General features: G+C 44.9%; 3 protein-coding genes across 5 annotated transcripts; all 3 read right to left on the bottom strand.

The window, feature by feature from the left end:
• Positions 1-60: 60 nt before the first annotated feature.
• Positions 61-6528, bottom strand: LOC108041061 (heat shock 70 kDa protein 4). 3 transcript variants are annotated; one of them, XM_017118838.2, is made up of 7 exons: positions 6415-6528; positions 5849-6091; positions 3769-4720; positions 3155-3685; positions 2130-2225; positions 1297-1497; positions 61-1179 (listed from the first exon to the last, which is right to left on the bottom strand). In XM_017118838.2, exons 2-7 carry the CDS (start codon positions 5953-5955, stop codon positions 556-558), a joined length of 2511 nt encoding a protein of 836 aa, XP_016974327.1. In that variant the 5' UTR covers positions 5956-6091; positions 6415-6528; the 3' UTR covers positions 61-555. The 3 variants fall into 3 exon arrangements, with proteins under 3 accessions (XP_016974327.1, XP_016974335.1, XP_016974344.1); XM_017118846.2 differs by lacking the exon at positions 6415-6528 and adding an exon at positions 6234-6249; XM_017118855.2 differs by lacking the exon at positions 2130-2225.
• Positions 6529-6771: 243 nt separating this feature from the next.
• LOC108041079 (delta-1-pyrroline-5-carboxylate dehydrogenase, mitochondrial) lies at positions 6772-8672 on the bottom strand. Its single transcript, XM_017118866.2, has one exon. The coding sequence runs from the start codon at positions 8670-8672 to the stop codon at positions 6924-6926; it is 1749 nt and encodes a 582-aa protein (XP_016974355.1). The 3' UTR covers positions 6772-6923.
• Positions 8673-8696: 24 nt separating this feature from the next.
• Positions 8697-11820, bottom strand: LOC108041088 (ADP-dependent glucokinase). Its single transcript, XM_017118876.1, has 5 exons — positions 11505-11820; positions 11236-11448; positions 10708-10872; positions 9923-10649; positions 8697-9737 (listed from the first exon to the last, which is right to left on the bottom strand). Exons 1-5 carry the CDS (start codon positions 11645-11647, stop codon positions 9486-9488), a joined length of 1500 nt encoding a protein of 499 aa, XP_016974365.1. The 5' UTR covers positions 11648-11820; the 3' UTR covers positions 8697-9485.
• Between the last annotated feature and the right edge of the window lie 318 nt (positions 11821-12138).

Raw genomic sequence — 12138 nt, 5'->3', positions numbered from 1 at the left:
ATATTCTCTAATGTTTTTTAAAGTTCCCGTTCCAAACCGTTAATTTAAACACAAAATAAATAAATGCTTAGTTGGAATCATCATTTTTTTATTTGATTATTTGAATTCCATTCATTTAGTGTCGCTTGGTTGATTTTGTTATTCAAATATATGAAAAATGGTCGATTAGAAATTGTTTTAGGGTTGTTTCAGTTTCATTTTGCATTATCCATCCACACAGCAGAAGCAGGCATGTGGGGTCCTTCCTCTCCCGTTCTTCCTTTTTCTACTATTGTTCGCCCGCATCCCTTTTCCATCCGTTTCTGGATCTACCAGCGGCTGCAGGTTCATTTAATCAAATTATTCTTACACATGTAGATTGGTTGGTTGGTTGCATTTTGTTTGTTGTGTTGATTTTGTTGGATTTTCTCTGCTAGTCCTGAAGCAAGTGCATATACAAATGTTGTTTCATATATGTATGTTTACTGTTTAAGTTATCGTTATTATTATTATCATTAATCGTTAGCCAATACCGTTGATAGCCGGGAGCAACCGGATAGCGAAAGGAGCTGGCGCTCACTCCACATCCATGGAGGGATCGTTTCCTGCCGCGCTCTGGGCGTTGTTGTCCACGTCCATTTTGTCGCCGGACTTAGCCGGCTCACCGCCATTCTGTTCCGTATTCGCTTCCCCATCCTTGGGCGGTGTCGCCGTCTTGGCCGGAGTCGGCTTTGGTTTCGCCCGGTTTATCACCGAGCTGACGCATGCATGCAGGGTGTGCACCTCCTGGCGCACGGCAGAAACCTGGACGGGACTGTCAGCGGTGCGCGGCGACTGTGAGAACTTGGACAGATTGGCATCCAGCCATTTTTGCGCCTTGTCCGCCGTCTCCGAGATGTTGATGAATTCGGTCTCAGTAAGGTGATCGTACTTGGGCACACCCTTACGGAATTCAGCCACCGCCAGGCGGGCAATGGCAATGCTATTCTTCAGCTCATCAAAGGCAGCAGGGCCCTGCTCGTAGTCGCTGGCGCGCAGCTTGATGGGATCCGTCTTCTGGTGCAGGCTCTGCAGGCGGCTGGTGTAAGTCTCGCGCTCACAATCCTCCCCATCCTCATAAAGCCAGTTCTCGAGATCATTCAACTGAGCCACAATAGCCTCGCGCTCGGTCTCAACTACGAATCGCTCCAAAGGTCCACCCTACAAACAAATGTAAAGAAATTGTTACTCTAAGATTTGTAGGGTAAAATGTTTAGCTAAGATTTCTCTTACTGGATGCTTAAAAACATTAATATAACATAATTTCGGTTTAAGTACCTGCAGTTTGTTGCGCATATCGTAGACAAACTCCTCCAAGGCATTTTTGGCGTCAATGCGTTCTGTCTCCTTCTGATCGTTGCCAATCATTTTGACCTCCTGTTGTGTGTAGTTGCCCAGGTCGACGGGGCTGAAGCCGTGGGTGGTGCATTCCAGCGGCAGCTCGGTAGCCTTAGATGGCTTCTTCTTCTTATCAGCACCCTGATCAGCAAAAGAGAGGCAATTCGTTTAATCGAAATTTAAAATATAATTGTTTTAAATAAGTTCAATTCAAGTTTTCCAATATAAAGAGAAAATTGGAGCAGCAACAACACATCAACAATAAAGCGAAGAGGGGAAAACAGCTCCAAGCGACAGCCTACAATATGAGCACAAAGAATTTGTATGGGTGTTGGTTTTATAACAGCTCATATAGCACTGCAGGAATTGGTTTGATTTTGAATTTTGATCAAGGGGCCCGCGTTTTTCTCTGGAGTATTTAAAAATAATAAGAGAAAAGTATGTGAAAATAATAAAATAAAATAAAATTGGCAATTTGTGTAAGCTTTTTTTTAAAACATTTATTTTATGTTGGGAGCACACATAGGGTAGGCGGCTTATGAGCGGTCTTCTTCATTCGTTTCATTTTTGGTGGAAAGGATAAAACATAGAAATTTAAAAAACCACAAAATGGTTAATTTCGTGCTTTAATTTTGTTTTTCTCTTTCATTATTAAAAATTTCCAATTTATTGACACACAAATATGGAAACAAAGAATTTTGATTATTTGGTGTTTTCTTTTTTTGTTGGTTTTGTTTTTGAATTGAAATTTGAGAAAATTGAGGAAAACGTACCGAACTAAACCAGCCCTTGACCCGCTGTGCCCACCCTTGTCCGCCAGGTGATGAGGCTGTTGATGTATTATTATCATCCTCATTCTCACAATATGCCTACGAGAGATCAAAACGCGCGCGTTCGCAAACATATCCAAAACAAACAAAAACAAATATTGGAGTGGTTTTTTTTGTATATATATGAATGATTTATATCAAATACACTTTCATGTATGTCTATACATATTTAAACAAGAGCGATACCAGCCCCGGTTTCCACATGTCCGATTATGGTAACGAACGAAAAATCTTAATGATCAATTTATTGATCTTAACAGTGCAATAAATCGTTCACTGGTTGTGTAATAAACAAAAACAAATTCGTAAAACATGACCAAATTAAACTGTCGCTGGAAGAGGTTTCTTAACCAGACATTGAAAACCGAGACTAGATGGGAATTAGTTAAGAAGAGCGAATAGGTAATACGATTAAGGCCCGCCTTCTTATTTCAATTGTTGTTTATAAATAGCTTGTAGCGGTGCACAGTACAAAGATGAGAAAACGGACCTTAACAATTAAGTCAACCAATCAGAAGTTATTTCGGAGGTATGAACAATTATGAAGGTTTGCAAAGCCGCAACAAAACTGTTAAGCAAAGAAACTAGTCTACAGAATAATAATAATAATAATAATAGGTAATTTAAAAGGAAAACCAATTTTTGCTAAAATCTGGTGAAAATTGTAAAAATTTCTAACAAAATTATGATTTATTTACACTAACTTTGACGGAAGGACTGTGTTAGAGTTACGTTAAAATCGCGCTACCAAGCTAAGTATTTAAAAATTGCAATTAAAGAAGACTTATTTTACAAAAAAAAAAAAAGACAAAAACGCCTTTGCGGATAAAACCTAATATGGCTACGCCGTAGGGGCGGTTAGTAAAACAAAACTAATACAGAAACGACAACAGTAGAGCAACCCCTATCCACAACAGAAGATGATGAAACAGTGATTGAGTGAATTGATTGGGAGATGGCGGACTCACCTCCTGCTGGCCATCTGTGGGTTCGCCAGTGTTGTTTGCCTGCTCGCCAGGTTTCTCCTCGCTGGCAGCCTGCTCGGCTGCTGCGGCAGCCTCTTCCGCCTCCTTCTTCTCCACCAGGGTTGCCGAAGAGATCAACACGATGCCATTGTTGTTGATGCGCACCTTCAGCTTCACATCCTGGCCCTCACCGCGCTCGGTGGGCTTCACATCCTTGACCTTCCACACGCCAATCGTTTGATCCGGATATGGCACCTGCTGGCCATAAACAATCGAAACGTTGAAGGGCCCCTTGCGGTTGATTGTCAGCAAGCGGCTGAACGGCGACGCATGGAACTGTGGGAAGATCTCGATCTCTCCCGGAGCGGCGGAACCCTCGCTGTCCCACAGCACCTTTACGGCGTAGTTCTGAAGATCGGTGACGCCGAATTCACGGACGCGCACAGCCGGCGACATAATAGCGCATTGCAGGGCAGCACCGCGGGACACAGCCTCATCCTGGTTCAGAGTTGTGCTTGCCGGCTTGTTAAAGACCTTTGGAAGACAACAAATTTGTCATAAATTAACTAGAAATATTAAAAAGCTAATTAAAGCCAGAATTGGAGCTTAAAGCTCACCTGCTCAATGAGCTGCTTCACGGATGGAATGCGCGAGCTGCCGCCAACGATCTCCACCGAGTGAATGTCGTCCAGCTGCAACTTGGACTCGGCCAACAGGCGCTTGAAAGTCTGCTCAACACGCTCCAAAACGGGAGCGCACAGTTCCTCCATCTGTGAGCGCTGCATGGACGACGAGACGTCGATGTCGTCCAGGAAGCACTCTATGTTCAGCGGCAGCTTGGTGCTGTTGGCAGACATCTGCTTCTTAAGCTTCTCGATCTCGGTGAGCAGGCGCAGATTGGCACGGGCATTGGTCTTGGCGTTGATCTTGTAGCGCTCCTGGAACTCCTTGGCAAAGTAATCGCCTAGGGCTAAATCAATGTCGCGCCCACCGATCTGGTCCCAGGTGCTGGCCAGCATCTTCAGTTTGCCCTTGGTGAAGGCACAGGCACTGGCCTGCAGTGACGAGTGCCCAAAGTCCACGAAGATCACGTTACGCGGCTTGTCCTCGAACAGGTCGTTCTTGTAGAAGCCGTAGGCAAGCGCCGTGGCCGTTGTTTCGTTCATCAGCCGGAGCACATTCAGACCGGCAATCTGGGCGGCATCCAGAAGAGCACGACGCTCGGCATTGGTGAAAAACACGGGACAGGCGATGACGCAGTCGTTAACCTGCGTCTGCATGGCGGCCGCCGAGGTCTCCTTAAGTTTGGTGAAAAGCATCGCCGTCAGCTGCTCCGGCCCGAAATGCTGATCCTCCTCCAGGTAGTTCACCTTGATGCCGATACTGCCGTCACCGCGCGCCTCCACACGCGCTGGAATGCTCGTGAGTTCGTGTTGTACATGGGGATCATTAAATTTGCGTCCGAGCAGGCGCTTGAATCCGCCGACTGTGTTTTTCATGTTTGTCACCTGCTGGTTCTTGGCGGCCACGCCGATGATCCGCTTCTTGCCATCAAAAGCCACAAAGGAGCTGCAAGAGGGCAGGGTCAAAATGATCAGTTAGTGGATAGCTGAGCAGGTCATATAAGGCTAAAATATCGTAGTTCAATGCCGTTATTGGGAGTGTATGACTATTCAATCGATTTTAAATGAGTACAGTGGAAAACATACATATAAAAAACTAAATGAGTTTTTATGGAGACATTTTGTACTGGAAATATAAATAATAATAGAAACCTTCAACTGAAGGTAAATTATGAAAAGTCAAGCGTTAAAAATAATTAATTAAGAATATTGATAATTTCAATTACATAGACAAAAGTTGGTGAAGCAACCATTATTTAAATAACATTTAAAATATTTGATTACAAAATGTAACATAAAAATTATAAAAAAAATTAATAAATAACAGAAAAATCTGTTTGGATAACATTCTTTTTTAAATTTTGGTTTCATTAAAGAGTTTAGCATACAGGGGTTTCACTGTGTCTGCATACGGCAGTGTGCGTTTGTGTGCTGTCTGTGTTTGCCGGCTTTGAATTTATTTCTGACAACTTTGCACACGTTTTATTCTTTTTGCCGTATCTTCTTGGACCCTCTCTCTCTCTCTCTCTTCACAACAGCTGCTGCTTTCCTCTCTCTTCACACCTTTGATGCTGCCTTATTGACCGCATGACGCATGCATTGACATGTATTTGTGTAAGTGTGGTGTGCCAAAAAAGTAAGTTCGGACAAGTACGGGAAAGTAGAAGAGTGGAAATATGGGTCCCACGCATTTAAATCAAAGGCACTCATACATAGGCAGTCCAATAAATTGGAGAAGAGGGGAAAAAGTTGAAAGGGAAGAAATATGTGTGCTCATTAAAATTGCAACACTTTTTATGGAAGTGCAATCGGCCAAATTTAGGCCTCCCCACACAACCAAATACAAAATGTAATGCTCATATCTGGATACACGTATGTTTTTCGGAGCGTTACCCATAACAACTATGGAATTTTCTAGGCGCGCTCTCCTACAAACACACGCACACACACGCGAGGCATGACTTACAAATTCAACATAACCCCAAAAAGGCAAAAAAGTCGAACGATTATGCGGACAGCAAGCTTATCACTACAATCTGGGCCATAATCCGGAGAATCTGAACGTGGTACTTACGGTGTGGCCCGGAGACTGTAATCGTTGGCCAGAGTCTCTATACCGCCAGATCTGGCCGCCGCCACATAGCAGCCCTCATTGCCAAAATCGATGCCAATCACGGACATTTTCTTCGCCTCCTTTTCGTCTGGCCGCTTTTCCGATTAAATTAATTCAGTGCCGACACGCTTTTGGGTCTCTGCTGTTGTAGTTTTTTTGGAGGCGGAACAACGCGATCGCTTAATTTTCTTTGTTTTTCAGCTACTGCAAAATATATATATTCAAAGATAGAGACGGGAATTAGATAAAAAATATACTGGCACACATGTGTCGGCTTGCTATCTGCTCTTTTTGTATTACAAACAAGCCCAGAACATTCGATTCGATATATGCTTTACACATTCACATTAATTATGGATTTTGCTTTTCGCCTGCGAATGGAAATTTCTAGCGTCCGGCCTTCGTCACTTTTCTCACTCGCTCGCACGCAAAAACACCGTAGGTGAAACAACGTGGAAAAGCGCTCACTTTGTTTGGCTTTTCTTGAATAAATGAGTTATCACATGTGGGGCAGATTAGTTACGCACGTTTTGGCTGATAATGGGTAAACACCTTCGGGATCAATTAAATTCTAGCAATTTCAACTCGGCACCGCACGTTTTTTACTAGAGCTGGAAAAAAATCGATGTTTATTCTATACAATAGGTGGTTGCAGAAATTTAACTATCGATAGGTATGCTGCACTTATCAACAAATGACAGTTATCATTGTAAAAAGTGCTCTTTACACTGCCTTGAGTTGCTTTACGCGATAATCGTGCCCTCATTGGGCTAACTCAATAGCTCGAGTTACGAAGCTGTTTGTTTTGATTTTGAGACGGAAGGTAAACAGTTTTAATAATTTGGACGCAACTATCGCGTTAGCTATCGATAGGTAACTCGCGCCAGTGTGAAGAAAAAATTCGAAATGATTCCACCTGCATGACGATTCTTTCCGTTATTTTTGAAGTAACTTGCGCAAACTACGATAATACTTTATCTTTGTTGAAGAACAGTTTTATTATAGTTTTTAAATTATCCCTAACCCATCGGCAAGCTTAGGGAAACTTTTTGGATCCCTGTGACGGAGCTGGCCCCTCCACCGTCTCCTCGATGAGTAGTGGCGAGCTCCACCGCATGAGAAAGTAAGCAGATCCGGACTTGTCGTTCGTCCCGGACAGGCGATTGCCACCAAACGGAGTCAATCCATAATTGCTGCCAGTACATCGCTCGTTCACGTAAAGGTTGCTGGCGGACATGCGCAGTTGGTTGAGGCAGTGGAGGATCACCTCATCCCGACTGGCGAATATAGATCCGGAGAGCGCATACCTGGACTGGTTAGCGGCCAGCTTAAGTGCCTCCCCAAAGGAATCGTCTGCATAGACAAACACCGGCAAGAAGGGTCCGCTGCAGGGCTCGCACAACAGCGAATCCAGTGGATCCGTCACCCTGATGATCGTAGGTTGAACGAACCTACCAATGCTGTCGTCGCAAAAGCCTCCGCACAACTGATCCATGTTCTTAGTGCGCTCCAGAAGTTTCTGCATCCGGTGGAATCCGTCCACATTGACAATCGCCCCCATATCCGTTTCCAGCTGGACTGGATCTCCTATGATCAGCTGCTCCGTGGCCTCTAGCAAATCTGCCTGGACTCGCGGCCACAGAGATGAGGGCACGTACATGCGAGACAACGAGTTGGCATACTGCCCGGCGAATCCGAAGGCCGCCTGCATGGTAGCAGAGACCACGGACTCCACCTTTGCGCTGGCATGGACAAAATGAAAGTTCTGACCCGGACACTCGGCCACCAGACGGGGAAAGCAGATGTACCGCTCCATCCTGTCGCTCACCAGCTTGTGCACATGCCTGTAACCAGCCGCACTGCCTTGGGAATTCAATCCGGCAAAATGTACGGCATCCGTGATAGTGTCCAGGAACAGACGCTCGTTGGCGGGCACAAAATTGACCACTCCGCTGGGCAGACCAGCTTCCTGAAATGCGCGGTGGATGAGAAAGCTGGCTGGTGCCACCTCCAAAGAGGGATTCCACAGCACGGTGTTGCCCATCAGTGCAGGACAGAGAGCCAAACTGGCGGACAAAGCCACCGATTCAAATGGAGCTAAGGCAGCAACGAAGCCATCCATGGGCCGTAAGTGAAAACTGGGGAAGACATTCATATCGCCTTGGATCTCGAAGCGCAGCTCTGACAAGTGTTCCAGATAGTCGGCGTTGGCCCTCAGCGAGCTGAGCAGCCGCCTGATGTCCCGCGTCGCATCGTCGGCAGTTTTGCTTAGGGTCAACATCAGGAAAACTCGTAATCGCAACTCGTCCTCCTCGATGATGTTTGCCGCACGCCGCCAAATTGCCAGACGTTCTGCGATGGGTACCAGACTCCAAGTGCCCTGCGCCGACAAAGCCGACTTAATTGCAGTCTCGATTTGCTTACGATTGGCGTAGTAAACCTGTGCCAGGATCATCTTAAGTTGATGAGGGCAAGAGACCCGTTGCTTATCCATGGTGTACACCGGCTCATCTCCAATTATTGTGGGCACTTCCAGTGGCCTGCGTTGGATCTCCTGAATGGCATGATTGATCAGCACAGCCTCGTTTCTGTTTACCCTTGCAGAACCTTCCGCCGTCTGGTACTCAGATTCCGCATCTTCCTGCTTCTCGCTCTGCTCCTGCTGGTCCCTTGTTGCTTTCCCTTTGTCCACAGAGAGTCTGGCCTCTCCTGTGATGCTGGCCATCCCCAGCCGGCCACACCTAAAGGACCAACGTGTGGGGACCGCGAACCCCAGTTTGAGCATCTCGCTTAGCCTGTACAATTTCAATTTGAAGCTTTTAACAGGAATTTATTCTACATCTGCCAGTTTTATATGCGTATACTTAGGTGTAGAAAAATATATGTGTAAATGTGTGTTTAAACAGTGCGTTTCGCAGTTGTAAGACAGTTGCGGAAAGGGGAGTTTGTGTGCTGCTGAATTTGAAGGATTTCAAAACATAGGAGACAGCAAATATAAACATAAAGGTCCAATGTAGACGAATCACAAATTTTTGTGTTCAAATGATAAATTTTAAAAAATTGATATAAATTAAATGTTTTGGACTGGGATTTAAACAACTATCTTACAGTGCGGAAAGGCCCGTTTAATTCTTTGCCGCATTTTTGAGTTTGAAACCAAGTGCGCAAAACAAATTGTAAGTAGGAATGGCTCAAAAATGTCAAAACATAGATTTAGTGACTAACAAAACTTAGGACTAGGTGGCATTCGTTTCCGAACTTCGATGCTGTTGCATTAGGAATAATTTTGAACACATGGAATATACGTTGATGATGAGAGGACAAGTGCGGAAATCAGCACTTTCCTTAAAAGCTCATCTGGATATGTAGTCTTATGGGACTCGTTGTTTTCTTGGTGCTATCGCTTGAGCATTTTCGTCAGATTTGTGTGAAGGTAACGCGTTTCTAAGGTCACTAAGGTGCTAAACGTGCCGAGTCCATGTCCATCCAGCGGGGGAATGCTTCGGGGTTACGTCCTGGCCTTCTATTCGAGTCTTGGATTGCAGGTTTCTAGTATAATGCTATGCAGTCTCTTCTGGTCCCATTGTAATCGACGATTCTACAACTGTGCCGCCAATCCAGAGGCGGAAATGTTGTCGCCCGCCCCGGCCGTTTTCCTGGCCTCGCGACAGACCAGTACTGGGGCCACACAAATCTCCACCTCGAGACGGTGCCGCTGGCGACCGTACTCGATATACTCCCGCCAACAGGGCACGGGACTGGCTGCTCCGATGCGCATGCGAGGCGCATCCGTCTGCGCTGAGGTCGCAAAACTATCGTCCAGAACTTGTAGAACTGCCTCCGGATTGATCTGCCGAAGGTGAATTAAATTATTATCAGTGTAAGAGTAGGGGGACCAAACGAGGCTATTAAGATTCGATAAAACGTTTAACAAAACATATTAATAGTAAAGAATAAACTCGGATATCAAATATCTAACGTTAAACTAAAAAAATCATTTTCATAACATGCTTAATATTAGATTAATGGACTCACAAACTGGGACTTGCAGACGTATCGGTGAGCAGTGAGGGCCGCCTTGGCCGCCGCAGCCCGGGTGTTCTTCCACTTGGATCCGGCTGTGGTGAGTATGGCCTGGTAGGCCAAAGTATGAACGTGGATCCGCGAAATGCGACGCCGCCTGGGATCACCAGAGCTTCGGTCGCTGAAGTCCTCTAGCATACTAATAAAAACCTGCCGCATTTGGTCGAGGGTGTGAGCAATGCGAGGGTTCCAATCCGTTGCCAGGGTAGTCCGTCCGTAGGCCAACACCTGCTGCAGGTTGGAAAGCTCCTGTTCGTTCATACCCAAGGAGTCTACAAAGGGCAGGACAAAATGTTGGAGCTGCTGCAGTAGCCTTAACTCCACGTAAGAGGCCATCTCGAAGTGGTTCAGAGTATCGGCCGGCTGGCTGGTCAATTGCCTCTGCACTTGTTGCAGTCGTGCCTCACGCTCGCCAGGATTAAAGGTGAACATGTCCATCATTTGAAGACCACTTACAACCAGCAGTTGCGGGTGGTACACCTTCAGCGCATCCGTCAACTGCTCCACGGCGCTCAGATGCGGATTGTTTCGGTCGTTGTGCAGGATGTAGCGATTGGCGCGGGGCGCCACATACGAGCCCCAGGTGTCGCCGGCCTTGTACTCCAGAATAAGGTGTATATCATCGTTCGGAATCTCGTCCCCTGCCAGACGGATCTCCTTGGGCAAAAGCGGACGCAATCTGGAGAATATTTTGGAATTAATTAACAGAAATTTTTAGTTTATATTTTAGATATTACTTTTTCGACATGTGGGCGCCCAGTAAAACTTCAGCTCCCTCCATAAAAAAACGCACAGCCATCAGCGGGGCGTTTCCACCCATGTACCACTGGATCCGCTCCTTATCCATCACCTTAGCGTAGCCCACCAACTGTTTAAAGAGAGTACTATTTGCCATTACACGCCTGAAAGGAGAACAGAAAATTTTAATCGGTAGTTCATGACTACATATAACAATTTTTATGTAACCTAAAATATTTATTCAAAACTAAATTTTATCTGGTCAAATGAATGCAGTTAACCACTAACGATTTGTAACGTATATCCATTGGAACTGAATGACACCAAGTTTTTGGTTAGGGGCTTTAATCAAATGCATAAATCCACTGGATTTAAAGACAAATTTTAAAAATAAAGGAAACCTAAAGCTTTGTTGACCAATGCTTCGAAAACTAATCATTCATAATTAATAAGATATTTTAAATCCTTCTACACTTTTATAAATTTAACGGTGAATTCCCGGACCACCATTAATTATACCAACTTACTCCGCTGCAGCACCGTTCTGAAAGTAATAGGCAAAGGACTGCAGCAGCTCGTCCTCGTTGTTGACGATCTCCCGGGATCCTGTAGTGACTACGGGGATGCGCCGACTGTAGTAACGCTCTAGAAACTCAGTGGCGTTTATCTGTAAGTCAGTGCATGCCCCGTATCCGATGGCCACTTTGGGCGCCGGTTCCAGGGCTTGTCGCTTAAGTGATCTAAAATATTGGGACAGATAAATAAATAGTGCCATAACAAACTATTATAGTATTACCCCTCGATCGCCAAGAGGCCGGTGAGCAGAACCGTCGTCCTGTTAAGGGTCTGCAGCGATAGAAAAGCCTGCCAAATGATTGACACGAAGGCTGTAAAGACGGAGCAGCCGGTCAACCAACCCATGTAACGCAACGCAGTCATTGTGGGCGTGGTTTGTGTGATTGCTCGTCCTTTGTGCCCTCACTTCCAGTTTTTAGTCCCAAAGAACTTTGTCAATGACTTCCCGTTGCTCGACTACTCGTACTCTCCTTATCAGTCGAAATTATCGCCCTTTTTCCAATTGTTATTTTTTGGATGGGCTTTCTAGCCAGCGGTGGCACTATCAAGGTCCCTAAATAATCGCGATAGTATCGAGCTTGTTGGTTTTTTAAATTCTGCGATATTTATTTTAAGGAAATGCAATTTTGAGATTAAATATATACAAGTACTAAAACGTTTGTAAAAAGTTTTTAATTTATCACAATATTAAATATAAATAACATATTTTATTTCAGCTCACACATAATAATAATTACAGTTGCGTTAAATATTTTTAGCCATAACATAAGCCTTAACTTAAAAAATATTAACTGGGAATTAAAGTAATAATTCCCAATTGGTTAAATTCACTGCTTCGCCCTTATCAAAGTTCT

The sequence above is a fragment of the Drosophila rhopaloa genome, unplaced genomic scaffold, assembly GCF_018152115.1.
Source record: "Drosophila rhopaloa isolate 14029-0021.01 unplaced genomic scaffold, ASM1815211v1 contig_47, whole genome shotgun sequence".
Lineage (NCBI taxonomy): Eukaryota > Metazoa > Arthropoda > Insecta > Diptera > Drosophilidae > Drosophila > Drosophila rhopaloa.
This window is presented reverse-complemented; position numbering and strand designations above follow the sequence as displayed.

What these genes read in the sequence shown, in the direction of transcription:
- LOC108041079 (XM_017118866.2), bottom strand. Translation starts at nt 8,672, where the DNA reads ATGCTCAAACTGGGGTTCGCGGTCCCCACACGTTGGTCCTTTAGGTGT.
- LOC108041088 (XM_017118876.1), bottom strand. Translation starts at nt 11,647, where the DNA reads ATGACTGCGTTGCGTTACATGGGTTGGTTGACCGGCTGCTCCGTCTTT. An exon ending in GGCGCCCACATGTCGAAAAA is followed by an intron (nt 10,650 to 10,707) that starts GTAATATCTAAA and finishes AATATTCTCCAG; the next exon opens with ATTGCGTCCGCTTTTGCCCA. An exon ending in ACGTCTGCAAGTCCCAGTTT is followed by an intron (nt 9,738 to 9,922) that starts GTGAGTCCATTA and finishes CACCTTCGGCAG; the next exon opens with ATCAATCCGGAGGCAGTTCT.
- LOC108041061 (XM_017118838.2), bottom strand. Translation starts at nt 5,955, where the DNA reads ATGTCCGTGATTGGCATCGATTTTGGCAATGAGGGCTGCTATGTGGCG. An exon ending in TACAGTCTCCGGGCCACACC is followed by an intron (nt 4,721 to 5,848) that starts GTAAGTACCACG and finishes GCCCTCTTGCAG; the next exon opens with CTCCTTTGTGGCTTTTGATG. An exon ending in TGAAGCAGCTCATTGAGCAG is followed by an intron (nt 3,686 to 3,768) that starts GTGAGCTTTAAG and finishes TGTCTTCCAAAG; the next exon opens with GTCTTTAACAAGCCGGCAAG.